General features: G+C 46.4%; 1 protein-coding gene across 1 annotated transcript; it reads right to left on the reverse strand.

Moving 5' to 3' along the window:
• Positions 1-18,705: 18,705 nt before the first annotated feature.
• LOC116518670 (ski oncogene-like) lies at positions 18,706-26,674 on the reverse strand. The gene is made up of 7 exons (XM_032232186.1): positions 26,621-26,674; positions 25,586-25,708; positions 24,859-24,974; positions 23,470-23,762; positions 21,963-22,273; positions 20,873-21,103; positions 18,706-19,128 (listed from the first exon to the last, which is right to left on the reverse strand). The coding sequence occupies exons 1-7, from the start codon at positions 26,672-26,674 to the stop codon at positions 18,940-18,942; spliced, it is 1,317 nt and encodes a 438-aa protein (XP_032088077.1). The 3' UTR covers positions 18,706-18,939.
• Positions 26,675-26,974: the final 300 nt, after the last annotated feature.

Raw genomic sequence — 26,974 nt, forward strand, 5'->3', positions numbered from 1 at the left:
CCTCAGTCCCTGTCGTTGCAGCATCCCACGATTGAAATTGGTTGTCTGAACAGTTTAAGAGTGAGCGTCAGGTTCCAAATAGCATTCGAAATTAAATCAGAGTTCAAGGCAAAGTATTGCTCAAAGTCCCAATTTATTAAGAGAGCCATGTTGGCACATCTGGGAAAACCTGAATCTGAAAGTTTCCTGGTTTTCCCCACCCAGTTGAAAGTTCAAGACCTTGCCCCCCAACACCCACAAATCCAATCACATGGATGGTCCAATCTCCCACTGCCACACTGGCAGCTTTCACCCATCCAGTTCCGGTCAGGTGCAGAGGTGCAGAGACAAAGGATAATGACCTTGGCTTTCTAGAAAGAATGTTGTTATGGCTACATCATATCTAACTCCTTACAATCTCCCCTCCCGTTTTCCCACAATAGAAAAATGCCTAGTAGAATAATAGAAAGTGTGGCAGGCCGGTGATCCAAAAGAAAAGATGGCTGCGGAGTGGCGAAGAGGTTATATCCCCATCGTAATTCATCCGATCAAGGTGCGGGAACACCTCCTTCAACCAACTTCAAGATCTATGAACTTCAACTCCCAGAAATCCCCTTCTGGCTTGCAGAACGGGGGATTCTGGGAATTGAGGTTCACTCATCTCCAAGGTCCCTTCTTTAAGGGAACGCTCGTCTTAATCCAATCCATTTTCTCCCCGCTTCAATCAACTCCTAGTCCTCCAGGAAAAAGAGCTGGAAGGAAAGAGTGTTTCCAAAAGTCATTCCTTTTCCCCCTTATTGGCTGCCCAGAACACGCCTTCCAACACCGATTGGCTGCGGGGGGGGGCAAACTGCCACACCTACGAGACCTCTCCTCCAATGAAGAGACAAAACTGCTGATTTGAAAATAGACTTCAGTGACCATAAGCAGATTTTTCAGCAAAAGTTTGCTCTTCATTTACGTATTAATATACTCTCCCACACAACTTAGTTATTACACACTTTCCAAATTATAATCCTAAATCGCAGCTTTAAACCTTTTTTTAAAAAATCGGTGCTCACAAACTCATATCTGAGGTCGCTCCACTGTGTCAAATCAGACGAGTAAATTAGATCCTCCTTACGCAAGAATCAATGACAATTTAATACCCACCTCTCAAAACCCTTGAAATCGGTTTATTACTATCGATCGCCGCTCCCTTCTCCTTTTCCCAGCATTAATTTTATTTTTTGAAAAGTTTATTTTTATTTTTCCATAACCACTCTTACATCTTTAATCAGAGTGTGTCATCTGGATATAATCTTTGTGTCATCATCTTTAACAGTTACATCATTTTAAATCTATTTTTGTCTTATCTTTACATTTACCTTTCAATTGCCTTTTAATTCAACCCCTCCCCAATAATTCTACGCTTTTTTCCAAATTATTCAATTTTCTGTTTCTTTTCTTTTTTCTATATTTGTTTTCTATCCAGTGATAAAAACATCGCCATATCTTATAATACTGATTCTTCCTTCTCTTTGATTGCCAATGTTAATCTGTTCATTTCTGCACCGTCTAATATTTTTTTAATTACCTCTTCCTCGGAGGGAATTTTTTTCCCATTTTCCAATTTTGTGCAAATACAATTCTAATTGCAATTATTACATGCATAAATATACATTTTCTTTACTATATTTCTCTGGTAAAATATCCAGTTCCGGCTTTAAATCAATATGCTGCTGTATCATTTCCAACCACATGCAAATTTTTGCCCAATATTTTTTTTGCCTCTGCTCATGTCCATATTCCCAGCATGAATTTAAACCATGTTTAGGTTGAGAATTAATTAAAAAGAAGTCCACCTTGTCAGATGCCCTAATTAATTTACAACAAAGTTCAAAAGAAATCCAATCATTTATTAGGAGCAACATTTTGGTGATACCTGCCATGGAGTCAGATCTGATTTCCTTTACCTCTGTGTCTCCCCTCCCCGCAGTCTGTGTCATAAATCACATCCACCAACCGAAGTGCTGCAGCAGGTTGTAAACTTTCGTGCCTCACACACCTGCTGTAGAAATCTGAGATCCGACCCTGGTCGAAGGTATGTGTGGAATTCTCCCTCCCTCCCTTTCTTTCAATGTCAACTTGATAATAAGCATGGAAACGCTTTATATGTTGACATTCAGCTCCCCTCACTTCCCAAAAGCGACCTCCAAGGATAATGTTCTTTTTGGGGAAAGAGTTTGTTGCCGGTTTGGAAAAGGCGGAATGAGAGGCGGCTAAAATTGTACGTTGAGACCCAGCCATCGAACAGGGGGTCAGATTAGAAGACCTCCAAGGCCCCTTCCGGCTCTATGATCTTATAGCCGTCCAACCCTCAAACTGCAACTCCCAGCATGCCTCATGTCACCTTTGCACTGCTGGGAATTGCAGATGTGTTCAACCACAGATGGGCAAATGCCAGTTTCTTTGTCCCTGCAGAATTGCCTTGATGTTTCCCCCACAAAAATTGTTTTTCCTTTTCTCCTCTGTATTTAGACCAGACCAAATTAGTTCTGTCCTGCTGCAGCCCCCCGTGTGAAATAATCAGTATTTTCATGTCAACGGAATAATATTTTTGTTAGAAAATTGAGCCTTAGTTGTCAAACCGCTCCACCCTCTTCCTTCTTCTTGATCTTCGTCATCTTGGTGTCCACCAAATATTTTTTCAGTTCGCCTTCCCCTTCCAATTCCGCCCAGTTCTGTCTACACAGCCTCACCAGAAATTATTTATTTATTTTCATTTTTCTTTCCACATATTTTCATGGCCACATCAGCTTGGCAGCCGATGCCATTTCTTCAAAGCGAAGTGGGGGTTGCAGAATGTCCTTCCTCCAGCAGTCGGAGTTAGGAATTTATCCAGCTAAGGACTGGAGCAGCAAGTCCATTCGCCTTAGGAGTTAATTTTCATCTAACAGAGCATAAGAGAAAAACAGAGTTAGAAGGGACCTTGGAGGTCTTCTAGTCCAACCCCCTGCTCAAGCAGGAGACCCCGTATCATTTCAGACAAATGGATATCCAGCATCTTCTTAAAAATGTTCAGTGTTGGAGCATTCACCAACTTCTGGAGGCAATTTCTGTTCCACTGATTAATTGTTCTCACTGTCAGGAAATTTCTCCTCAGTTCTACATTGCTTCTCTCCTTGATTAGTTTCCATCCATTGTTTCTTGTGCTGCCTTTAGGTGCTTTGGAAAATAGTTTGAAACCCCCCCCCATCTTTGTAGGAGCCCCTCAAATATTGGAACACTGTTATCATGTCTCCCCCAGTCCTTTTTTTCATTAGACTAGACAAATTCCTCCTTCCTTCCTTCCTTCCTTCCTTCCTTCCTTCCTTCCTTCCTCCATCCCTCTCTCCCACCTTCCTTTCTCCCTCCCTCCCTCCTTCCCACCTTCCTTCCTTCCTCCTTCCTTTCTCCCCCCACCTTCTTTCCTTCCTCCCTTCCTTCTCCTTTTGTCCCTCTCTCCCACCTTCCTTCCTTCCTTCCTTTTTTCCTTCCTTCCTTTCTTCCTTCCCTCCCCCCATTATTCTTCCCACTTCAGAGTACCACATGAGCAGCAGTGTTAAAACTATGAGGTTTGCAAGAAGCCATCCATCATGGTACTTACAGGATCTCTCCCCCTGGCAAAATTTTTGCTGGGTTTTTTCATAAATCAAATAGCTGGAATATTTGTGGCTTGTCCCTATGAGGTATATGCAGGTGGAGATTAGAACCAGTCGATCAAAATTGTACACACACACACACACACACACACTGCACAGGCATGCACAGACCAATTTCCAGATGCGAAGGCTGGAAATGCTCCCAGAGAGGAATTATCATGGAAAGGGGGGAGCGAAATATTAATTTTATCGATAACATGACATTGATAAGCCACTCAGCTCGCTAATAAGAGACTCTGGGCAACTTATTTGTAACCCCTTTGTTGTGAATTTGGAATCTTTCATTTACAAACGTATCCGTGGAGCAGTGGTGGGTTTCAAAAATTGTTCGAACCTACTCTGTGGGTGTGGCCTCCTTTGTGGGAGTGGCTTGCCGCCCATGTGACCAGATGGGAGTGGCTTGCCGCCCATGTCACCGGATATGAAGATGCCGACGACACTTGTCAGAACCACTTTAAATTACCCCACACACAGCACTGGCATGCATAAGAATAGGATGTAAACTTGTTTTTTAAAAGGCATCTTTGGTTTGCGTTAAAACAACTTCAACACACGCAATGTTCTGATTGCACCACAAACGCAGTAGTCATCCTTACCTTTCACAGAGGCACTGAGTTTTATAAATAGGAGCATGATAGTGTAGAATAATCATATCCAGGGACCAGTGGTGGGTTTCAAAATTTTTTGGAACCTCTTCTGTAGGTGTGCCTGCTTTCCGGGTCCACTGGTGGAACCTCTTCTAACCGGTTCGGTAGATTTGACGAACCGGTTCTACCGAACTGGTGCGAACCGGTAGGAACCCACCTTTGCCGTGGAGACATTTGTCAAAATATAAATTTGGGGAGTGGCAGAGGTCCTCCGCTCACATCCTGTTTGATTGTTGCTTGTATAAAACAGGTACCTTGGTCCTTATATCAAACAAATGACCCCTTGGGATCCCCCCCATCAAAACAACTTACTTTAGGTGCAGCCAGAAAGGGAAAATAACATTTAACACAGCACAGGACTTAAAACAAAATGGTTCGGTTGAGATCTGCATACGTGGGACGGATTGGGGTAGATTGCAAGGGTGACACCGAAATATAATTGTTATCAAATTTTATCTATATCTTAAATTATTTGTATTTCATTCCAGTTTTAGACTGCATTTTATTCTGATTCCATTTTAAATTGTATTTTATTCTTTCCATTTTAAATCGTATTTTATTCCGATTCCATTTTAAATCGTGTTTTACTCCAATTCCATTTTAAATCGTGTTTTATTCCAATTCCATTTTAAATCGTGTTTTATTCCAATTCAATTTTAAATCGTGTTTTATTCCAATTCCATTTTAAATCATATTTTATTCCAATTCCATTTTAAATCGTATTTTAAATTCAATTTTAAATCGTGTTTTATTCCGATTCCATTTTAAATTGCTTTGATCAAATTTTAGTCATTATTTCTTTCTGGAACTTTGCACTTCGATATATAGCCCAAGGGCTAATCAATCAAGACTCAAAAAATAGGGCAGCTCCTAGGTCAGGGATGGGTAAACTTTTTCTCTTCGCACGCCGAAATCGCGTGCACGCGCACAATAGCACATGCGTCTGTGCTAGGCACACTCACACCACAATGCCCCACCCACTTGTGCATGCACGTATGATAACCCCTCCCCCACGTGCATGTTTGTGCGACACCCCCCCCCCCGGTGCGGCCTACTTGACCTGCACCACAGTGTGATGTGGGGAGGGGGCATTTTTGCCTTCCCCAGGCCTCAAGTTTCCGGAGGCTGGAAACAGGCCCGTTTTTGAACTTCTGGGAGGCCTATTTTTCGCCCTCCCTAGGCTCCGGAGACTTTCCCTGACGCTCTGGGAGGGCAAAAATGGCCTCCCCCAGGCTCCATAGGCCTTCCCTGAAGCCTCCTGGCGCCAAAAACGGAGCACGGGGGATTTTCTGCATTTCCCCCTGCTCCCATCATCCCCGGCGTATGCACGCACATACGCCCCTGTGCATGCGCGCACATCTCCGACATGTACAGCAGAGTTCCAAAAATCAGCTGGCCGGTGAGGCGGGGGCGCGTACATGCGCGGTGGAGCTGAGCCGGGCGACGGCTTGCGTGTCCGCAGAGAGGGTTTTGTGTGCCCTCTGAGCCTGTCTTATTTTCGGGAAAACGTGGTATCATTTTGATGGGCAGAAGGTTCGGCTGATTGGCAGGCTGGGAAAAGGAGTGGGATACGATTTTAATTTTCAGAGGCGTTGAGAAGCTCCTGGCTGGTTTTGTCTGATTGAAACTCCCAAGGACTGGCAACCCCAAAGACTTGGCACAGCTTTGAAAGGTGCGCTGTCTTTCGCAGACAGTCTAACATCTGTTTCGCAGACACCTTTACGACACAAATGTGCTAGGATTTATGCCAACTCTTTTTTTGCCTAGGTGTGAACCAAAACACACAGAGAGGCAGCTTCCAAATGGGCTTTTTCCAGCCCTCTGGTTGGATTTATCGGAACGACAAACCCAATAAAACCAGCGTCCTTAAATCATCCCAGCAATTCTTCCTTCTGGAGCAGATGCGATCAAATCGGGATTGTGAGCTCTCCTGCCATTTTTCTTCTTTGTTTGTTTTAAGCCGTAACTTCCTCACCGACTTTCAGAGAACTCAAAATATCACATTATTTTTTTTCCCTTTCTGCTTTTCCCTGTAACAAATCTCCTTTTTTTTTTTTTACTGTCAAGCCTGGTCCAAGGAAGCTATCTGATCTGAATCTCGCATGCCTTTTTAAAGTGACGTTGGAGGTTAGAGAGAGAGAGAGAGAGAGAGACGTAGGCCGGGGACGAATTCACTGGCAGCAGTTTCAAGGTTGGGGAGGACAGCTGCGGAAAACAGCCCATGGGAGGAATTGAAGGACCTCTCGTGACGCTTCAGGGTCTTCTGTCCTTCAGATACGTTATTTTCCAGTCATAAAGGGAGAACAACCATCTCTATTAAACCAGCCAACCTTTTTGCCCCTAAACTAGGGGATAACTTAGGACCTATGGTTCTTATTTTCTTTTGACCCCCATAATATAAATGCTTGGCCTTATTATCTATTGAATGCAATGCAATGCAATGCAATGCAATACAATACAATATAATACAATATAATACAATATAATACAATATAATACAATACAATACAATAGCAGAGTTGGAAGGGACCTTGGAGGTCTTCTAGTCCAACCCCCTGCCTGGGCAGCCCCTGAGATATTGGAAGACTGCTATCCAGCCTCTCCTGGTCCTTCTTTTCATTCAACTAGACCAGTGGTTCCCAAACTTGGCAACTTTAAGACTTGTGGACTTCAACTCCCAGAATTCTCCAGCCAGCCGCTGGAGAATTCTGTCTTAAAGTTGCCAAGTTTGGGAACCACTGAACTAGACATACCCCGTTCCTGCAACCGTTCTTCCTATGTTTTAGCCTCCAGTCCCCTAATCCTCTTTGTGGCTCTTCTCTGCACTCTTTATAGAGTCTCCACATCTTTTCTACATCGTGGCAACCAAAACTGAATGCAGAATTCCAAGTGTGGCCTTACCAAGGCCTTATAAAGTGGTATTAACCCTTCACGTGATCTTGATTCTCTCCCTCTGTTGATGCAGCCTAGAACTGTGTTGGCTTTTTTGGTATCTGCTGCACACGGCTGGCTCCTATTTAAATGGTTGTCCACTAGGACTCCAAGATCCCTCTCATAGTTATTACTATTTAGCAAGGTACTTGAGAGACCGCCTGCTGCCGATCACCTCCAATAGACCGATTAGATCCCACAGATTAGGCCTCCTCCATATTCCATCCGCTGGCCAATGCCGTCTGGCAACCACCCGGAGGGGGGCCTTCTCTGTGGCTGCTCCGGCCCCTTGGAACAAGCTCCCCGTGGAGATTCGAACCCTCACCACCCTCCAGGCCTTCCGCAAAGCCCTTAAAACCTGGCTATTCCGACAGGCCTGGGGCTAGTGAGTCTTGTCCCCCCCTCGAATGGTATGGTTGTTGTGTGTTTTTAAACTATGGTATTGTTTTGTCTGTCTTTTTATTCCTTATTGTATCCTTCCCCTTTGACTTGGGTTGTGAGCCGCCCTGAGTCCCCTTCGGGGAAAAGGGCGGCATAGAAATATAATAAATTCAATTCAATTCAATTCACCTATACTGTACCTGTGCATTTCATTTTTCTTGCCTAAATGTAGAACCTGACTCTTTTCACCATTGAATTTCATTTTATTAGATAGTGCCCAATGTTCAAGTTTGTCAAGATCCTTCTGTATCTTAAGCCTATCTTCAGGGGGGAGCTTATTATTTTCAGGAAAGTGGCAGGTGGGGCGGGCAAGAAGTGAGACATGCATCTTACCTTTCCAGCTCCTCTCACTCCTCACTGTTGTGTCCAGGGAAACAGGCTGTTAAAAAAAAACCTTCTTGCGAGTTCAAACTGTTTTTACAGAATTTTTTTTTACGACGTATTTTCCTGGACACAACAGCAAGGGACTCAACGGAGCTGCCAGTGTCAGGTAAGATGCGTGTCTCATGCTGGGGTGCAATTTGGGGGTGGGGGTGACAGGTGGGACAGGGGACGGGCCACAAGACACACATCTTACTGGACACTGACAGCTCCGTCGCATGTCTCAGCCGGTCTGCGCAGGGAAACACCTTGCATAGTAAAGAAAAAGGTCTCGCGAGTGCGAGCAATTAACAACTTCTCGGAATCACGGGAAGTTTCTTCTTTACCTTGTAAGGCGTTACCCTGCACCAGTGGTGGATTCCGGATGCCGTTGCAACCGGTACACCACATGAACATGAGCGCGAATGCATCCTTACCTCCCGCGATGTTCCACGATGCCTCTGCAACACTCCAGCTGCTCGGCGGAGCATCGCGCAGGCACCGTACGCTCTGTGTGCGTGTATGGGAGCCCGAAGAGCTCAAATACAGGTCAGGAGGGCAGGTGGGCCCTCCAGAGCACCGTACCAGAACGGTACTCGGTGCTCCTGGCAGGCACCGGTACGCCCGTATCAGGGCGTACCGCCTATAACCCACCACTGCCCTGCACAGACCCGTCGAGATACGCAAAAGAGCTGTCAGTGTCTGATAAGACGCCCGTCTCATGCTTGGGTGCAATTTTGGGGGGGGTGGCAGGTGGGGTGCGCAGTGGGCGCTCTTTGCCGTGTTTTTTCCGGGGGGGGGTAATTTTGGGGAGGGATTATTTTAGCCCATGTCCTGAAAAGCCCAATTGGGCTTAGTAGCAGGATATGGAGGAGCAAAAGGGGAGTGGAGTTTGCAGGAGGCAATAGTATCCTATTTTGGGGGAAACACGGTACTCAGGCCTTGGAGTGATTCCCAATTCTACCTCCTGCCATTATTCCACCTAGGTGAGGAAGATTTGCACTTTGTCTTTCTCGGCTCCAAAACTCCTTGGTAGTTTTCATCCCTGTGGACAGAACCGAATCCTTATTTAAATGAAGGGTATTGAACTTACGGAACTCTCCGCCACCAGGTTTTTCAAAAAGGGTTGGGCAAATCCATGTATGCCGGATGAAAACCTCTGCGGGATAATTTTATAATGCGGTGTAATTAACCTGCTTAAACCCCTTGTCAAATTTACAAGAGGCTGATTTACAAGAGATGCCAGATTATGTGAAACTTTACTGGGTTTTTCCATTTGTGCCCCTTCTCCGCAGAATCATTTTTGCAAAAAGGCTTAATGAGGAAAAAACAAGATGCTTGTCCTTTTTTATTTATTTCCCTTTCCATTTTCCGAGTAAGGAGTAAAATCCCTAAACAATTTGGAGCGAGGTCTGCGCTTCATTGAACTTGTTTCTTGAAATCTGTCAAGTTCATCCACGAAATTCCTTCCTACCTTAGAATGTTGTAATAATCGATTTACACAATTAAAAAAAAATGTATTTGCAGATTAGAACATGCCATGGCTGGGTGGTGTTTAAAGCTTCTGTTAAAGTCATCTCCACTGAGAATCTAATTTTGGGGCGAGAAAAACAAGACGGTGTTTTCTTGTCCTTCCCACCAAAAGAATCGAGAAGTTCACTGTGTTCATATTCCATGTATTTAACAAAAAATCTACCCTTCATGACGTCCATATCCACTTCTCCAAAGGCTGGTGTTCCAATTCTCCCGGCAACAATCCCCCAGAATTGGCTCTTAATTCAGATTTTGCATCTCACCTAGTGCCGAGAAGTATTGTTGTGATGGAGCTAACGGCAGATTCGGACAGTGAGGAGGTTGGGGAGGAAGATGGGCCAGTCCTGGAGTCTGGGGAGGGCTTTGATGAGGGCTCTGTGTCGGAGGCAGGGGCCAGGGCCATCTGACAGTTATCAGCTGCCTTCGGAGTCAGACATCAGTGAGGCAGACGAACTGCTGGAGCCTGTTCCCAGTGTGCGCATGCACAGAGAACAGGTGTCAACTTGGGAGTAAGATCGCAGATGAACGATGAATGGCTCCTCCCAGGGGGAATAAAAGAGGAGCGAAAGGGGAGTGGAGTTTGCAGACCATTAGTTCGCTTAATTGGTTGATGACTCTCTGAGACTCCTTGCCAAGTTTGCAGATATCGGCCTGGCAGCTCTCCAAGCCAGATAAGGTCTGTGACTATAAATCCTCCCTTGAAAGACTTTGCTGGATGTGAATGAGCAGAATTCACAGTAAACCAATAAAAGGTTTTTTTGTCGAGACCAGGAGTTGGCTTCAGGCTCTCGGGAAGCCTCGGTCAGCACAAATATTTTACCATCTAAACTGCTAAAGAACAAGGGTCGACTTGGGAGGAAGGCCACAGGTGGACGGTGAATGGCCCCTCCCAGAGGAAATAAAAGAGGAGCGAAAGGGGAGTGGAGTTTGCAGGAGGCCATTCGTTCATTCCTGCATGTGTTGCGCTGTTTGAAAGATATCGGCTTGGCCACTCTCCAAGCCTGATAAAGATCGGTAATGTGAACTATCTTGAAAGACTGTGGGCTGGGACTTTGCTGGTGAGAAATTCACTGTCAATTAAATAAAAGAGATTTAGCTTCGTGCTGATGGGGAAGCCTAGATCAGAACAAGTATGTTTATTTTTCGCCCCTTATTATATTGCCGTTGTAACTGTCACGAAAAGGAAACGGTTGTAAGTTAAGGACTACCTGGAGAGATTTCCAAGTTGAAGCAACACCCATTTATAGTTGGCTCCCAATTTACGCCTCCCCAAATTGGGTTTGTTTTAAATCACATGGATAACTCAATGGGTGAGATTATATAAACTTTCTTTTAATAGTAAAAATAACATACTTTTTACTGGGTTTGGACTTAATTTTTCCGGACAATTTTATTAGCGATAAATGAGTCTATACACTGTACATTCCGTCACTCCGATGTATTTATAAGCATAGCTATTTTTTTATACATACTTTGATAAAAGTCCTTTATGTTACAATATTCTCTGATTTCAGGTTTGAGAGTTTGAGAGTTTATTAACAGTTATAGGCCGCCCTTTTCCCTGAGGGGACTCAGGGCGGCTTACATAAAATCAGGAGGGGGGAATACAAACAATGACGTAGACACACATAGAGTAAAAATAATGAGCAACATTCATTCATCATTCGGGAGGGGCAGCTATCTTTGTCCCCAGGCCTGACGGGCTAGCCAGGTCTTGAGGGCTATGCGGAAGGCCTGGACGGTGGTGAGGGTACAAATCTCCACGGGGAGCTCGTTCCAAAAGGTCGGAGCTACTACTGAAAAGGCTCTCCTCCTTGTAGTTGCCAGCCGGCACTGGCTGGCAGATGGAATTCGGAGGAGGCCTAATCTATGAGATCTAATTGGTCGCAGGGAGGTAATTGGCAGAAGGCGGTCTCTCAAGTACGCAGATCCACTACCATGAAGGGCTTTATGGGTGACTAGTAGCACCTTGAAGCGCACCCGGAGATCGACAGGTAGCCAGCGCAGCTCGCGGAGGATAGGTGTTGTGTGGGTGAACCGAGGTGCACCCACGATCACTCGTGCGGCCGCGTTCTGGACTAGCTGAAGTCGCCGGATGCTCTTCAAGGGCAGCCCCATGTAGAGCACATTGCAGTATTCCAGCCTAGAGGTCACAAGGGCCCGAGTGACTGTTGTGAGAGCCTCCCGATTCAGGTAGGGCCGCAACTGGCGCACCAGGCGAACCTGGGCAAATGCCCCCCTGGTCACAGCCATCAGGTGGTGATCAAAGGATAGCTGTGGATCCAGGAGGACTCCCAAGTTGCGAACCCTCTCTGAGGGGTGTAGAATTTGACCCCCCCAGCCTGAGTGATGGAATATTGGTCGAATCTTTGGGAGGGAAGCACAACAGCCACTCGGTCTTTTCTGGGTTGAGTACAAGCTTGTTAGCCCTCATCCAGTCCATAACGGCCTCAAGGCCTCGGTTCATCACGTCTGCCGCTTCATTGAGTTGGCACGGGGCGGACAGATACAACTGGGTATCGTCCGCATATTGATGGTATCTTATCCCGTGCCTGCGGATGATCTCTCCCAGCGGTTTCATGTAGATGTTGAATAGTAGGGGGGATAAGACCGAACCCTGAGGCACCCCATATGTTAGGGGCCTAGGGGTCGACCTCTGCCCCCCCACTAACACCGACTGCGACCTGTCCGAGAGGTAGGAGGAGAACCACCGCAGCACGGTGCCTCCCACCTCCCGCAGTCGTCGCAGAAGGATACCATGGTTGATGGTATCGAAAGCCGCTGAGAGGTCAAGGAGAACCAGGATGGAGGGATGTCCTCCATCTCTGGCTCTCCAAAGATCATCGGTCAATGCGACCAAAGCGGTTTCTGTGCTGTAACCGGGTCTGAAGCCTGACTGGAAGGGGTCGAGATAGCTTTGCGGGGGGTGGGGGAAGGGAGAGAGAGGACGAAGGGTTAGCAATTGCTTTTTCTTTCTTTCTTTCTTTCTTTCTTTCTTTCTTTCTTTCTTTCTTTCTTTCTTTCTTTCTTTCTTTCCTTCTTTCTTTCTTTCTTTCTTTCTTTCTTTCTGTCTGTCTGTCTGTCTGTCTCAAATCAGGCAAGCACATTTAATTAGATAAAAATAAGCCTACAATAGGGAAGGCATCAAATTGTTAGCAGCAGTGGTGGGGCCGAGGCAAAAAATGCGTTCAACTTTTTTAAAAAATCTATTCAAAAATTGCAGTCGAGTCCCTCTGTTTGGAACTGGAATTCTTTCATTTCTTCTATTTAAAAATAGCCTTTCTCTCTCGTACAGGAAGTGCTTGAATTAGAGAAGGAAATCTCCATTTTATTTTTATTTATTTATTTTATTTTAAACCATAAAATACAATGAAGCAGGACTTATAAGATGCATATAATGGGACCAAAAGGTTTTTTTTTAACCGACGTTTGAAATTCCAAAAATAAATTGGTATTTCTTGACGGTGGGGCTTTTTAATTCCCTAATAAATTTCAACTTTTCTTCATTTCAAAGCGTGAGTTGGAAAACAAAAGAAGAAAAGGGGAAAAAAACCCTCAAAAAGTGAAACTCTATATACACTTATTATACAGCTATAAAAAGAAGTATTTACAGTGTTTTTTATAGCAATAGCAATAGCAGTTAGACTTATATACCGCTTCATAGGGCTTTCAGCCCTCTCTAAGCGGTTTACAGAGTCAGCATATTGCCCCCACAGTCTGGGTCCTCATTTCACCCACCTCGGAAGGATGGAAGGCTGTGTCAACCTTTGAGCCGGTGAGATTTGAACCGCTGAACTGCAGATAACAGTCAGCTGAAGTGGCCTGCAGTACTGCACCCTAACCACTGTGCCACCTCGGCTCAGTGCTTTTATTTTACATTGGGTAAGTTCCGTTTGAAAAAGCAGATGTTTTTTTCTTTTTAATCGCTTTTGACTGCTCCATAGACATCAATATCTTATTTCATATATATATATAATGTATTGTGTCACAACCCCTGGTATGCCCAAATATGGGGGGGGGAGCATACTGCTTCCCTTTTCTGTCTTTCGGCTCACCCTAGGAGCCATCCGGGCAGAAAGTCTTGGCGTATTTGGGTCTTTTCCTGTGTAAGATTGAGAGTATCTTGGCGATGTGTTGAAACGTCGCCAAAATACTCTCAATCTTACAAGGGAGAAGACCCAAATACGCCAAGACCTACATATGTGTGTGTGCATGTGTGTGTGTGTGTGTGTGCTTGTGTGTGTATCCCCACCCCTTGTTAAAATGTAGCTGGGTATTTCTTTAAAAATTGAATTAAACTGCATATACAATATTTAGACACGTTAGATATTTATATTTATGTATATTATATATGTAATAAAGCCCCTTCCCTTTCAAATACCGCTTTGTATGTAAATGGAAGGAGAATGAAATGCACACCAATAACGCCCCCCCTCCCCAAATTAAACCAGGTAACTAAGAGAGCAAAACCAGGGGGGTTTAGACCGGTGTTGCTCCACCATAGCCCTTTTAAGATGGGTGGACTTCAACTCCCAGAATTCCCCAGCTAGGGAGTTCTGGGGGTTGAAGTCCACCCGTCTTAAAAGGGCTACGGTGGAGCAACACAAGGGAGACATGGGGCCCTCTGCTTCTCTCCAATTCTTCTCCATCCCGATGGCGGCATATCAGGCTGAGGTTGTGGGTGGGTGGGCTTCCAAGTAGGTTGTGTTCCCCCCCCCCAACTACGGGCAGAAATCACACTCCTTTTCCCACATCTCCTCCAGGAAAGGCTAAGTGGTCTCTCTTACAGCCCCCTTTTCAGCGTGAGCGAAGATGCTGGTTTTAAAGCTGTCTCAAGGGGGCAGGTAGCCCCCCCCCCAAAATGCATAAGGACACAAAATACACACACACATACACAATTTAGGAAGCAGCACCTTCCACCCAGGTCAATTTCACAAGAGGGGAGGGGGAGGCGATGCTGCAAAATGCAAAGGCCCATCCGAAGTACACGGCTGTTGGTGGGGGACGGATACCCGTAATATATATTTCCCCCCTCCCGGAGTTTTGGGCTAAAATGAGGGGAATCGAATTAACCAAGAAAGCGAGATGGACCTGCAGGATTAAAATTGCAGAATTTTTTTGGTGTTTTTCCCTCCGAGCTCAATCGCGTTGGGAAACCGTTACCTGGATTTTGCTTTTAATTTTAATCTCCTTTCCCACAATGAAAGGCTTCCACTGAAAGGCTGCACGCCCCAGGTAGGAAATATTTTATAAACAGCTGCGTGGCAAAAGAGAACCTGGGGATGAAATATACCGTCAATGGTGCCCCCCCCCCCCCCAATCGCTCACTTTCGGGAGCTGCTCAACAGCGCTGAAACCCTCTTTGCCAGGAGAATCAATTTCTTTTTTCAATCTCGGGTGGGTGGAATCCATGGGAAATTTCCTGCCCCCCCCCCGCCCCAAGACAGGGGTCAGCAACCCATGACTCTGGAGCCGCCTGTGGCTCTGGAGCCGCTTGTGGCTCTGGAGCCGCTTCTGGCTCTTTTATCCCTGGAGGGGCTCCCTGTTGAGAGGAGCTTCTGGTTGGGGGGGGGAACAGGGCACGCCTGGAGGAGACTCTATGGTGAGAGGCAGGTTTTCCGATCAGCTCTACCATTGATAGGGCTTTCGGTTAGGACAGGTAGAGGAAAAAGGACTTCCGGTCGGCTTCAGAATTGAATGGGGGGCTTCCAGTTAGGACCTTTGTGGTTCTTTTGAGTATTTAAGGTTGCCCCCCAAAAAGGGAAATGATTGCATTGACCTAACCAGCCTCACTTTTGGGTTAAGAGAGAATCCTTCCACCTTAGATGATTTTGCAGGTCAACGGTTTAACCAGAGTGAAAATAGGGAAACTTCAAGACAGCTGGGGGAGGGGGGTCTTTTGAGGGGGGGGGTGTCAGAGGGAGTGGAGGGGAAGAAACCTTTATGTACTTTTTACATAAGACACTAATAATGCCCGTTAGTTAATATATGTATGGTAAAAATTTTAATTTCATGCATATGTTTCTTTTTTAATAACTGCAGAAAAAAAAACATACAAAGAAGCAATTTCTTTTTTAAAAAAAAAAAAACCTCACATTAAAAAAATAACTGCATAAACACAATCAATATTCCTTTTTTCTCTCTCTCTCTCTCTCTTTTTTTGCATTGCACTTTTAAGAGCCGAACCCATTCATTGCAAAAAGGAAGAAGGGCAGAGACCTCAAACTTAGACAAAAGTTGCATCATGCGAGTTAGTTCACTGAGCAGGTTTTTTTTTTTTCCGTGCTTTTCGCGTTTTTTTTTTTTTTGCCTAAGTAACCGATTCCTTTTTTTAAAATTAATTTCTAATAATAATTTTCCTTTGTATTTATACGGTTTGCTTAAATCAGTCTCCCACCCAACTCCCCTAAATGTACTTTTCCTCCTTTTTTTCAACATTCATGCTTACAATGGCTATTAGAATGGATAATAACAGCTTTTTTTAAAAAAAAGAAAAATTAATACATTTTTTTTTCCTTTAGTGTACTGCAAATTAATACTTTAATTTTAGGACAGGATGCCGCAGTCTGAATACCAGAGAGGGGGTGGGGGAAGAAACCACATTTCCCTTCTGTGCTTGAAGAAGAGTGAAATGGTGAAGGAGAATTTGGAGAGTTTACTAGGTTAAGTCAGAATGTGGTTGCTTTAATTTGGTTTTGGCATCATTAAAAATGTTCAGGCAGTGTGTGTGTGTGTGTGGAGGGGGGTGGGGGACAAGCCAAGGTTTGGTTTAGGCCAATAAACTTCAGTTTGAAACCCGGCTTGTTTTGTTCTCAGCTTCTCAGCTGCAGATATGGCTTTTCAACAACGTGCAAAAGGGGAATGCAAACTTAGGGTTTTTTTGGCTTTCCTGGCGTCATCCTGGTACGTTTCTCTGTCCTGCCCATCTCTGCAAACAAAGCGGGCCAAAATAAGCCAGCATGGAGGCGGGGGTGGGTGGGTGGGAAGCAAACTGTACAAGCCAAGAATACGTGGCTCGCTTTTGCACGACTTATTCCTGCTTTAAGGCTTTGTGGGACTGCAGCTCCTTCATCCTGGTACAGGATGGTCCTTACAAAACAGCCGTCGCTCCTCGGAATTCCGCCTATCAAAACAAGCTGGGATGTAGGACGGAACGGATTCTGGCTTATGAGCAAACTACGGTCAGTGACTGGCTTCCGACAGGCCTCACATCTCCCTCGCCGCCATCCAACCCCCCCCCCCAATTCTTTTGAGTATCGTAACTTGGCTCTTGGCGGCTCTAGAACTCGCCACGGTGTTTTCTAACCCGTGAGAATTCTGTAATATGGCCACCAAGGCGGTGTCCGATCCCCCGGGAGGGGGGGGCAAGTTACCCATATTCCTTGCACCCCTAGTGGCTGATGAGGCATTGCACACTTGCAGCCGGTCCTTCCCCAACCTGGCTAACTTTTAAAGACATGTGGACTTCGACTCCCAGAATCCCCCAGCCGAACCACGCTGGCTTTTACAAGTTGGGAGAAACGGAGCCACGGGAGCAAACGGGATGGAGGGACTTCCGATTTCTCTCCACCAAAAATCTGTGTGTGTGGGTGGGTGTCTTTGTGTGGGTGTGTATACGTGCGTCTTAAGATGGGGACTCTGCTCAAGCCTCCCGCCCGAGCGTAATTCTGGCTGCACTCTGCTAGGACGCGGGAAACTGCCGGCACCTTCCAATCCCAAGATTAAAGCATTTGTCAGATGAGAAAAACAAACAAAGAAACGAAACCACCCCATGACCAACAAAAAAAAAAATAAACAAAAGTCGGCTTATTCACAGCAGCAAAAGTCTTTTTGTCTCTTTTAATACAAAGGCGAAAGTCTCGTTTCGTTCAAAGGCTCTCCGGGGCTGTTGCGGCAGATCCCGGAGAAGGAGTCCGTCAAACACTGCAAAATTTCGGAGGCGTCGTGGATCAAAAAAAGTGGAATGGATTCGCTGAGCAAAACGGAAGGCGGGTTTCTTTTTCTCTTCCCCCCACGCCCCCCAAAAATAACCCACACGCACGGGCGCGCCATTCACTCGTTCCCGCGTCTTGTTGACAAGCGACGGGGAAGGGGGGAAATCGATCCAGCTGTTCCTTTTACAGGTTCCAACTTTCTTCTTTTCCCCTCGTTCTTTTTTTTGGGTGGGGGGACATGATGGGTGATGGTTTGCTTAAAGTCGGAAGTGCTTTGGAGTCAAAGCGAGTCTTTGCGAGGAACAAAACACTGAATTTCATAAGGCTGGATTTAGGACAGATCTCTATCCCTCTACTAGCTTTTTTTTTTTTAATGATCCAACATGGGGGGGGGAAGTCTGAAACTTGGAGAAAAGGAGGGGGGGGGGAATCCCAAAACTTGGGAAATTCTCCTTAAAAAATATCCCTTGGTTTGAGATCATTCATGGCTATTTTCTTTCCTGAAACACTTTCCAACACCTGTACCAATTTACACGCTAGGCATCAAAAGTATCCCACCCCCTGGCCCCAGCATTCATATACAATATATTTTATTTTTTTGTATTTTAAAAAGAAAATCTTGTCGATGATTTGAATATGTCGTCTCGGCTTTCAACGATTTGCATTTTGAAATAGCTTATAAGAAAAGGGCTTAATGGGGTTTTGTGTGTCTATGTATGTAGGTGTATGGATACACAAGCACACACATACAAATATGTATGTATGTGTGTGTGTGTGTGTGTGTGTGTGTGTATGTATGTATGTATGTATATATATATATATATATATATATATATGTGTATATATATATATATATATATATATATAATATAATATAATATAATATAATATATATATATATATATATATATATATATATATATATATATATATATATGTATGTATATATATATAACACACAAACACACACACAATTGTAGCAGCCCTAGAAGAAGCTTGTCCCTTATTTCCACAAATGCTGCTGACCAGATAGGGGTTTTTTTCCTTCCCCCCCAAGTAGAAAAGAAAAATACATTTTAAATTTTTTTCCTTATTTTTTTCTTTTTTGCTGCAGACTCAAAAGAGTAGATTTATAAACACTTTGTCACGTTATAGGCACAGGAAAATGTTGTGCTATACGGATTTTTTTTTTTTCTTAAAAAAAAAAGAGGCAGAATTTCAGTGCTTTCCGTTATTAAAGAGTTAACAACATTTGCCCTCCGATTTAAGAACCATGGATCCATGGTCTTTAGCCACATGCAGGGATAGGGATGGGGAACGCCTCTTCCACGCAGTCTTGCTTACTATGCACGGATCGGCCCTCGGGCCACAGGCAGGATTCCGCCGGTCTTGAGCCGGGGGTGTGTAGGTGGGGTGGGATGGGGTGGGGTCTCAGTTCTCAGGGTCTTTCGGGGTGTGCGCACTGTTGGGCAGGTCGTTATGCTTTGACCAGAGCTGCTCTTGCAGTTCCTTGACGGCTTTTTCCAAGTTCTCGCGCGCCTCGCGCTCGTGCAAGAGGTCGGCCCGCAGCTGTTCTCGGTCCGCCTCCGCGTGCTGGAGCTTCACCTGCAGGTCTTCGATCTGGTGGGGACGAGATGAGCAGAGCAGAAGGGTTAGCGGGGTCTCCCCAGAACTGCTGAGAGTGATGGGGGTGGGTGGGTGCCTCCCTCTCTCTCCTAGCTTTTTGGACTCTTGTCCTTCTTGGTAGCGTGCTCTCTCTGTGTTTCTTCCCACCCACCCACCCACTCTTTCTCTCTGTCTTTCTCTCTCTTTTTCTCAGTCTCTGTCTCTCTCTCTCTCTCTGATTCTTTTCTTCTCTTTCTCTTTGTCTCTCTCTCTGTGTTACTTTCCCTCTCTCTGTCTGTCTGTTTCTTTCCTGTCTCTCTCTGTGCCTCTGTGTTTCTTTCACCCTCTCTGTCTCTATGTGTGTCTCTGTCTTTCTGTCTCTCTGTTTCTTTCCTTCTCTTTCTCTCCGTCTTTCTCTCTCTTTCTCTCAGTCTCTGTCTCTCTCTCTCTCTCTCTCTGATACTTTCCTTCTCTCTCTCCCTTTCTCTGTCTCTTTGTGTTTCTTTCACCCTCTCTCTGTCTCTCTCTGCCTTTATTTCTCTCTGTTTCTTTCCATCTCTTTCTCTTTCTCTCTGTCTTTCTCTCTCTTTCTCTCGGTCTCTGTGTCTCTCTCTATCTCTGATTCTTTCCTTCTCTCTCTCTCTTTCTCTTTGTCTCTCTCTGTTACTTTCCCTCTCTCTCTGTCTGTTTCTTTCCTTCTCTCTTTCTCTTTCTCTGTCTCTCTCTCTGTGTTTCTCTGTCTTTCTGTCTCTCTGTTTCTTTCCTTTTCTTTCTCTCTTTCTGTGTCTCTCTCTGTCTCTCTGTTTCCCCACTCTCTGTCTCTGTCTCTCTGTCTCTCTCTGTGTGTGTCTCCCTTTCTGTGTCTGTCTGTCCCTCTCTCTGTGTCTCGTCTGTGTGTGTGTCTGTGTCATGCCGAGCCCCTTCTCCCTCCCCTGCAACCACATGAAAATTGAAAAGGGACAGAGCCACCTGCAAAAGCCCTGAAGAGGCAGCTGAGCCTCTGCAGGAAAAAGCCAGACAGTGCAATTCGGGGCTCCTGCCTGCCACATCCCAGCTGTGAAAGTGGGAGGCGACCACCTGGCGCACCCAGTTCTCGTCTTAATGCTTCGTGGCGGAGATGCCAGGCTCAGAAGTCCCATGTTTGCATCTCTTTCTGCCTCGGCTCTCCTGAAGCTGGCAGGTAGACCAGACAGGAAACATGACCAGCTACGCTGATTCTACTTCATTATCAAGCTACAAAGTGAACAGAATCTGGAACGATTCCCTTTTACAGCCCCCAAAATCTAGATAAGGGTCCCGTCTGAGCCTGTTTCTCCACCCATTATATATCTGTGGACTCTGCTGTCTCTTATCTATCCATTCTCTTGGCTCCGTCTCCCAAGGCCATTCCCGCAGACCATTACAGAGGCCTCTCAACCAGTAGCCTTTTCTGTTAATCAGGGGAGGCTGGGAAAGACATCCCGGCGATGACAAGGCTCTCCCAAAAAGTTGATTCACAGTCCGACTCAAACCCGAGAACAGGAATCCGAACCCAAAATTGAAAAGTGCGGCTCAGACATGTGAGGCGAAGGACAAATTTGAGCGCGAGATGCTCAGCGACTCGGAGTGTTTTCACCGAGCCTTCCCGCGAAGAGTTACATTGAAAGGTCCGGAAAGCAGGGCCGCTAGCCCCGGAGGCGTCCTTGATCTTTTAATTTTTGGGAGAGAGAGAGCAAACGTCTCTCTTGAGCTTCGTAAGTACCATCGCTTCCACACTCACCTGGGCTGAGTATTTGGCTCGTAGACGGCCAGCCTCACAGCCCTTGTCGCATACCCGGACCTGTCGGGCCTGCTCCAATTCCCGCTTGAGCCGTATCCGAGACTCATTGGCCTCTTTCATCTTCTTCTCGTTCTCTGCCCGGAGGCGTTCGATCTCCTTCCTCAGGTTGCGCTTGGCTTCCGTTGCCTCCCTCAACTTCTCTTTCTTGGCCACGCGGAGGAACTCCAGCTCCTGGGACAACAAGGTGTATTAACAGCGGAAGGGCCCGGGGGAGGAGGAGGAAGAGTATTGGGGGGGGGGGGGAACGCCCCTTTGGCTCACCTACGAATCTGACTTCCCCCAGGACACTGCAACCGTCATAAATATGAACCGGCTGTCAAGCATCCAAATGTACCATATTTTTTGGAGTATAAGCATCCAAATGTACCGTATGTTTCGGAGCATCTTTTTCCCTCAAAAAAGAGGCTGAAGATCTGGGTGCATCATACACTGAATACAGCATTTTTAGCCCCCCAAAACCCTGCCCCTTCACCAAAATGGCTGTGCATAGCCTTTAGGAGGCTTCCAGAGTGCTCCTGGGGGCAGGGGAGGGCAGAAATGAGCAAAAAACAGACCGTTTACCACCCCCCAGCCCCTAGGAGCACTCTATAAGCCTCCTAAAGGCTATGCATGCCCTTTTTTTTGACAAAAATACGGGCCCATTTTTGCAAAAAAACGGGCTGTTTCTGGGAGGTCTGCAGAGTACAAAAACCTTTTTTTTTTTAAATTTGCTTCTTCAAAATCTTGGTGCATCTTATACTCCGAAAAATATGGTAAATCATGTGACCATGGAGATGCTGCCAAGGTCATGTCACATTTTTTTCAGTGCCGCCGTAAGTTCAAACAGTCGCTAAATGAACTGTTGTATGTCAAGGAACTGTAACACAACCCCATCCAATCTGAGCTTCAAGGATCCAGCTGGACCATTTGAAGCAGTGGAGAGTGAAATGGGAGTGCCCCCTCCCCCCCCCCCCCGAGACGAGACTTGAATCTAATGCTACTGGGGTCCCTTCCATGTCATGGGCTCCGGGTGCCCCCCCCCCCCAATTACCTGGTGGAGACTGCGCTTGGCCTGCAAGGCGGCGTTGAGCTTCTCCTCCTGCTTCACCCTCATCTTCACCACCTCGTGGAGGAATTTCTCTTTGGCTTCTTTGGTGTCCAGGCCGCCATCCAAGGCCTGCCTCAGATGCTCCAGCTCAGCTTCCAGCCCGTTGGGCCCGTTCTGAGGCTCGGCGTGACTTGACACTTCAAAGACAGCGTTGCCAGCGGCGGGCTGGACTTGCAGGCTGGGGGAATTCATATCCTTGGCTGAACCCGAAGAGGTGAAGGACGGCGAGGAGAGCGAGGACAGGGAGGAAGTGACTGCAGAGAGAGGGAAGGAAAGAAGCCGCAGCAATGAGCCTCATCCTCAGGCAACGTGTGGGGCTTGTGGGGAGCATAAGTCAAACCCTGTTTCACCGTCATGCCCTATAACAGTGATGGCTAACCTTTTTGTCCTCGTGTGCCGAAAGCGCATGTGCGCCCAACAGCGCACATGTGGGTGCCCACACCGAGTCCGTGAACCCCCAGCCCTTCTGCACATGCGTACACGACCACCTATGCACTCCTCTCATGCATGCCCGCATAGCCCCGCGCGCTCCGTTCTGGGTCTAGCAGGCCTCCCTTGAAGCCCCCCTGTGCATGTGTACGCTGTTACAGGTATTATATCGGCCTTGTATGCAGCTTTATTCCTCTCTAGCATTCATCTCCGTTGTTCAGGGATGCATTTCCTGCCCCTCTAGGATTTACCTCTATCTGCTCCTGCGAGGCCCTTCCTATTGGATGTACTGTATATAGTTACATTCTCAATCAGCTGGTCAGCAGGAGGCATGCCCATGCACAGCGGAGCTCAGCTGGGGTGCCGGTTCGCGTGCCGGCAGAGAGCGTGCCACCTGTGGCATGCATGCAATAGGTTTGCCATCCTGGCCCTATAACCATAAAGGTAGGGAGTGCGAGTGCGAAGAAACACAACACGTTGGCTGGAAGCGTGTCGTGCACTTCTGTCCCTGAAACAGGACATATTTCGACTGTGAAGCTGAGACCAGCATTCGTTCAACCTTGCAGAATAGTGGCGCTGAACAGCACTCAAGGGAAGTCCCGTTCTCTCTCTGGCCACCACCTCCAGACGGGCCCGAAGCCCCAGGACCGCCTTCCAAAGGCAGTTTGCTTTTTCAAAAGTTCAACCGATTGGAAGGATGGCTTGTAGCGTGAAATTATTGTAGGAGACAATAAGCCCAAGGGAGGGAGGAGTCAAATGCGTCATCAGTCATGAGTCCCTGCGCTCCCACAAGAGATCTAAGCCTAGTCCTTCTTGAATTCCTTCTAATTCTTATCTCCCGCTACTTCCCCTTGACTGTTAGTAGTTCTGGTTCTTACAATAATTTTTAATACTCATTTGAACTGCCTCGATCTCCTGATTTTCCCTGGTGCTTGACAATTAGTGGACCACCAAATCCATTTTTTTTTTCTGAGCCAAAGAGGCCAAGGATTTTCCTCCCCTTTGAAAAAGCCCCACTTACACTCTTCTCGGGTTTCCACTTCTATCTCGGCTTCAGATTCCTTCTCTTCTTCCGCGGCAGGGACGGGAGGGACGACGGTGGGCACGGCTGCGGCGGGGGGCGGTGGTTCGGGCACAGCTGTGTGTTCGGCGACGTGTTTCCTTTTCCGGAGCTGGGGAGGGCTGCTGAGGGGCTCGGCGTTCCGCAAGGCAGCCGGGGGGCACAGTGGGTTGCTCACGATCTTTGGCTGAGGAGGGGGGGCCAGCGCCACGTTGGGTGCGACGGAGTTCTCAAAACTTTTATACGAATAGCAACTGTGCAAGAAAAGAAGGCTGGGTTACCTCACAAGCCCCCACAAAGCTATTTTGGGGTGACTCATTAGAGGAAATCGCTCCTTGGGAAGATTTCTCATTAACGCAATGAATCATCAAAAGGTTTAATTGCCAGTTTTTAAAAGTTCCTTTCTTCACCGGGCAAACTAAGTCTTTATTTTGCTGCCCCCAAATTTTAAAGAGACAAAGTAACATAGTTATCTTTTTTTTAAAAAAGTTAGGAAATATATAGGTAGTTCTTGACTTACGACCACGATTGAGCCCAAAATCTCTGATGCTAAACAAGATGGTTGTAAAGTGAATTTTGCCCCTTTTGGGTCACTGTTGCTAAGTGAATCACTGCAGTTGTTCAATTAAGAATGTGAACCTGGCTTCCCCATTTGACTTTGCTAGTCAGGAGGTTGCAAAAGGGAATCACATGACCCACCCCCCACACCGCAGCAACCGTTGTAATTTTTGAATCCGCTGCCAGCAATCACACAACTATGTGGGCATCACAATGTTTGAACATAAGTGGTTCCCATTTTTCTACTTGCATTTTTTACACGCTTTCGAACTGCTAGGTTGGCAGAAGCTGGGACACGTCATGGGAGCTCACTCTGTTACGCAGCGCTAGGGATTAGAACTGCAAAACAGCTGGCCTTTCTGGTCGACAAGCTCAACATCTTAGCCAGTGAGCTACCACATCCCTCGGCCTTCTTAGAAGCTGGGGCAAGTAACAGGAGCTCACTCTGTTAGGTGGCGCTGGGGATTCGAACCGCCAATCTGCTGACCTTTCTGATCGACAAGCCCAGCGTCTTAACCACTGGCTAAGTGACCATAGACACAATTTATTCATCTGACCCATCAACTTCTCTAGCTCAACCGCATGATATTACCCTATGCTCCAAAAGTCTTAATTTTATACCCCCAATCCTGTCTGTAGCATCTTATTTGTGCCCAGATATGAAGATCTTGTGGTGTTGATGCTCCCTGTGGGATACGTTTCAGAGCCCTTGCATTCAGGTAACGCACCTGGCCACCTATTAAATTTAACGGCCTTCAAATTTCGGCTCTGAGGGAAAACTCTTCTTCTTACCTGTCTCTAATTAATGTCGGGATGTGGTTGGTGACGTCCTTCTCGCTGGCTGAAACGGCGGGGGACCAGGGCCGGAATGCAGAAAGACGCTGCCGCGGATGAAGACACCCAATATTCTGATTTTGTTAAAAAAAGAGATGAGGAAAAAAAATCCCGTAAGAGACAAATGGATAAAACAAAGATATAGCAAACGACTGGCTGGATGGAGACTGGAAAGGGATCGAGTTTTGTAGATCCGGGCTTCTGAATCTCTGAAAGGCTGAAAGCAGAAGGCTTATCCCTAGGACAGGGATGAGCAACCTGCGGCTCTGGAGCTGCAAGTGGCACTTTCATCCCTCTGCTGTGGCTCCCTGTCGGTGGTTGGCTCCACAACTGATAGGGCTTTCGGTTAGGACAGATAGAGGAAAAAGGATGCTGCGCTAGAAGGAGACTCTATGGTTGGGGGGGGGAGGGGAGGAACGGACTTCTGATCGGCTTCCAGTTAGGATTTTTATGGCTCTTTGAGTGTTTAAGGTTGCCAATCCCTGCTCTGGGTAAATGGTACCAAGGTTTGTGAGTGTTGCGTACCGCACAGAAGCAAGGGTGTGCAGAGCCTACTGGCCCAACATCACACTCCAATAAATGAAGCCAACGCAAAGCTATCCAGACTCAAATCCAACCAAGGGCCATTTTGGGGGTGCTGCCCCTTTCAGCCTTCAAAACCTGACATCTTTCCCCCAAAACTCACCTTACTGGATGAATTGGACAAGGATCGTAGCCAGCTGGACTGCTTCTCCTTATCCCCAAGTAAGGGAGACTGCAGGGCATCGTCTGTTTTGAGTTTCTTGGGGACAAGCGGATCGGATGGGACCTGAAAGGGGAGGAAAAAAAGGACTTATTTAAAAAAAAAACATTGGTTATTTTCCACTGCATTAAAAAAAAAAGAACAAACATCTGTCAAAGGAGGGCCGATATTACGACCAACCGGATCCAGTTTGTAGCCTCTTCCACCGCTTCACGAAAGCTGCTTCCCCCCACCCCCAATTAATAAAGAAACCCCCTTTTCCTCCTTCACTAGAAAACGGGGAACGAAGAAGAGAAAATTGGGTCCGAGGTTAAAACTCCAAATGCGAGCATCCTAACATGGCATCCTTCATCAGTCTCTGCAGGGTCTCCAAACAAAATGTTTCCAAAGAAGTTTAACTAAAAATTCGGTAGGAAGTTAAAAAGCCTGAACTTGTATCGACGGCTGCAAATACAGATATTTTGCTTCTTCTGTACCTGGCATGTACAAAGAAAGTCCACTTTTGAGCACGAGAGAGGTCTCAAAACACATCGGGTTACAGCAGGCAGTACTGTTGGTTTGCTCATGTGGGGGCCCCGCACGCATGCGCAGTGCGATTCAAATTGTTCTCCGCATGCGCAGAACCGAAAAACAAGATGAACCGGAGAACCAGTTCAGAGGCGTAGCAGGCCTGGGTTGCTGTCGATTCCAGCAGCCCAGGCCGCCAAACTTATTACTACCGGTTCAGCTGAAACGGTCCAAAACGGTAGGAACCCACGTCAGTTCGAGCCCACCTAAGACTGTAAACACCAATCGTTTGAAAGGACGTGTTTCCAACGGTTCCTAAATCTGAGCTCCATATATATTGTAGAAAAAACAGCAGCAAACCAGTTCAGCTCACTGTCAAATCCCCTGGCAACGGGTCCAATCCGAGAGGAGATCTATTTAATTATATTTCAGCAGAAACTCGTACTGGAGAGGCCCTTCCGTGCAGCTAACCTGACTTTTCCCAAAACCAAATACTTCTCGAAGATACATTAATAAAACTATCATTATGAGGTTTTCCAGAAGATGCTTTTCCTTAAAGGATGAGATTTAAGGAGAGGGGGAAAATAAAACGACCCAGCCAAAGAATTTTGCAAACTGCGTGCCTGGCTAATTGGAAAAGGAAAGGTGAACCTTAAAGACGGGGCCGGCTGGTTCTGGAATCGGAGCAGGGGGAATCGTGATGCAAAGAACCCAGACTTTGTTATTCTGTTTGCAGCGGTTGTTAAGGCGATGACTTCACAATGCCGCAGCTGCAGCAGAATCTGCTGGCCGCTTGCCGAGATCCTGCTATGCCTCTTCCACCAG

The sequence above is a fragment of the Thamnophis elegans genome, chromosome 15, assembly GCF_009769535.1.
Source record: "Thamnophis elegans isolate rThaEle1 chromosome 15, rThaEle1.pri, whole genome shotgun sequence".
NCBI classification, from domain to species: domain Eukaryota; kingdom Metazoa; phylum Chordata; class Lepidosauria; order Squamata; family Colubridae; genus Thamnophis; species Thamnophis elegans.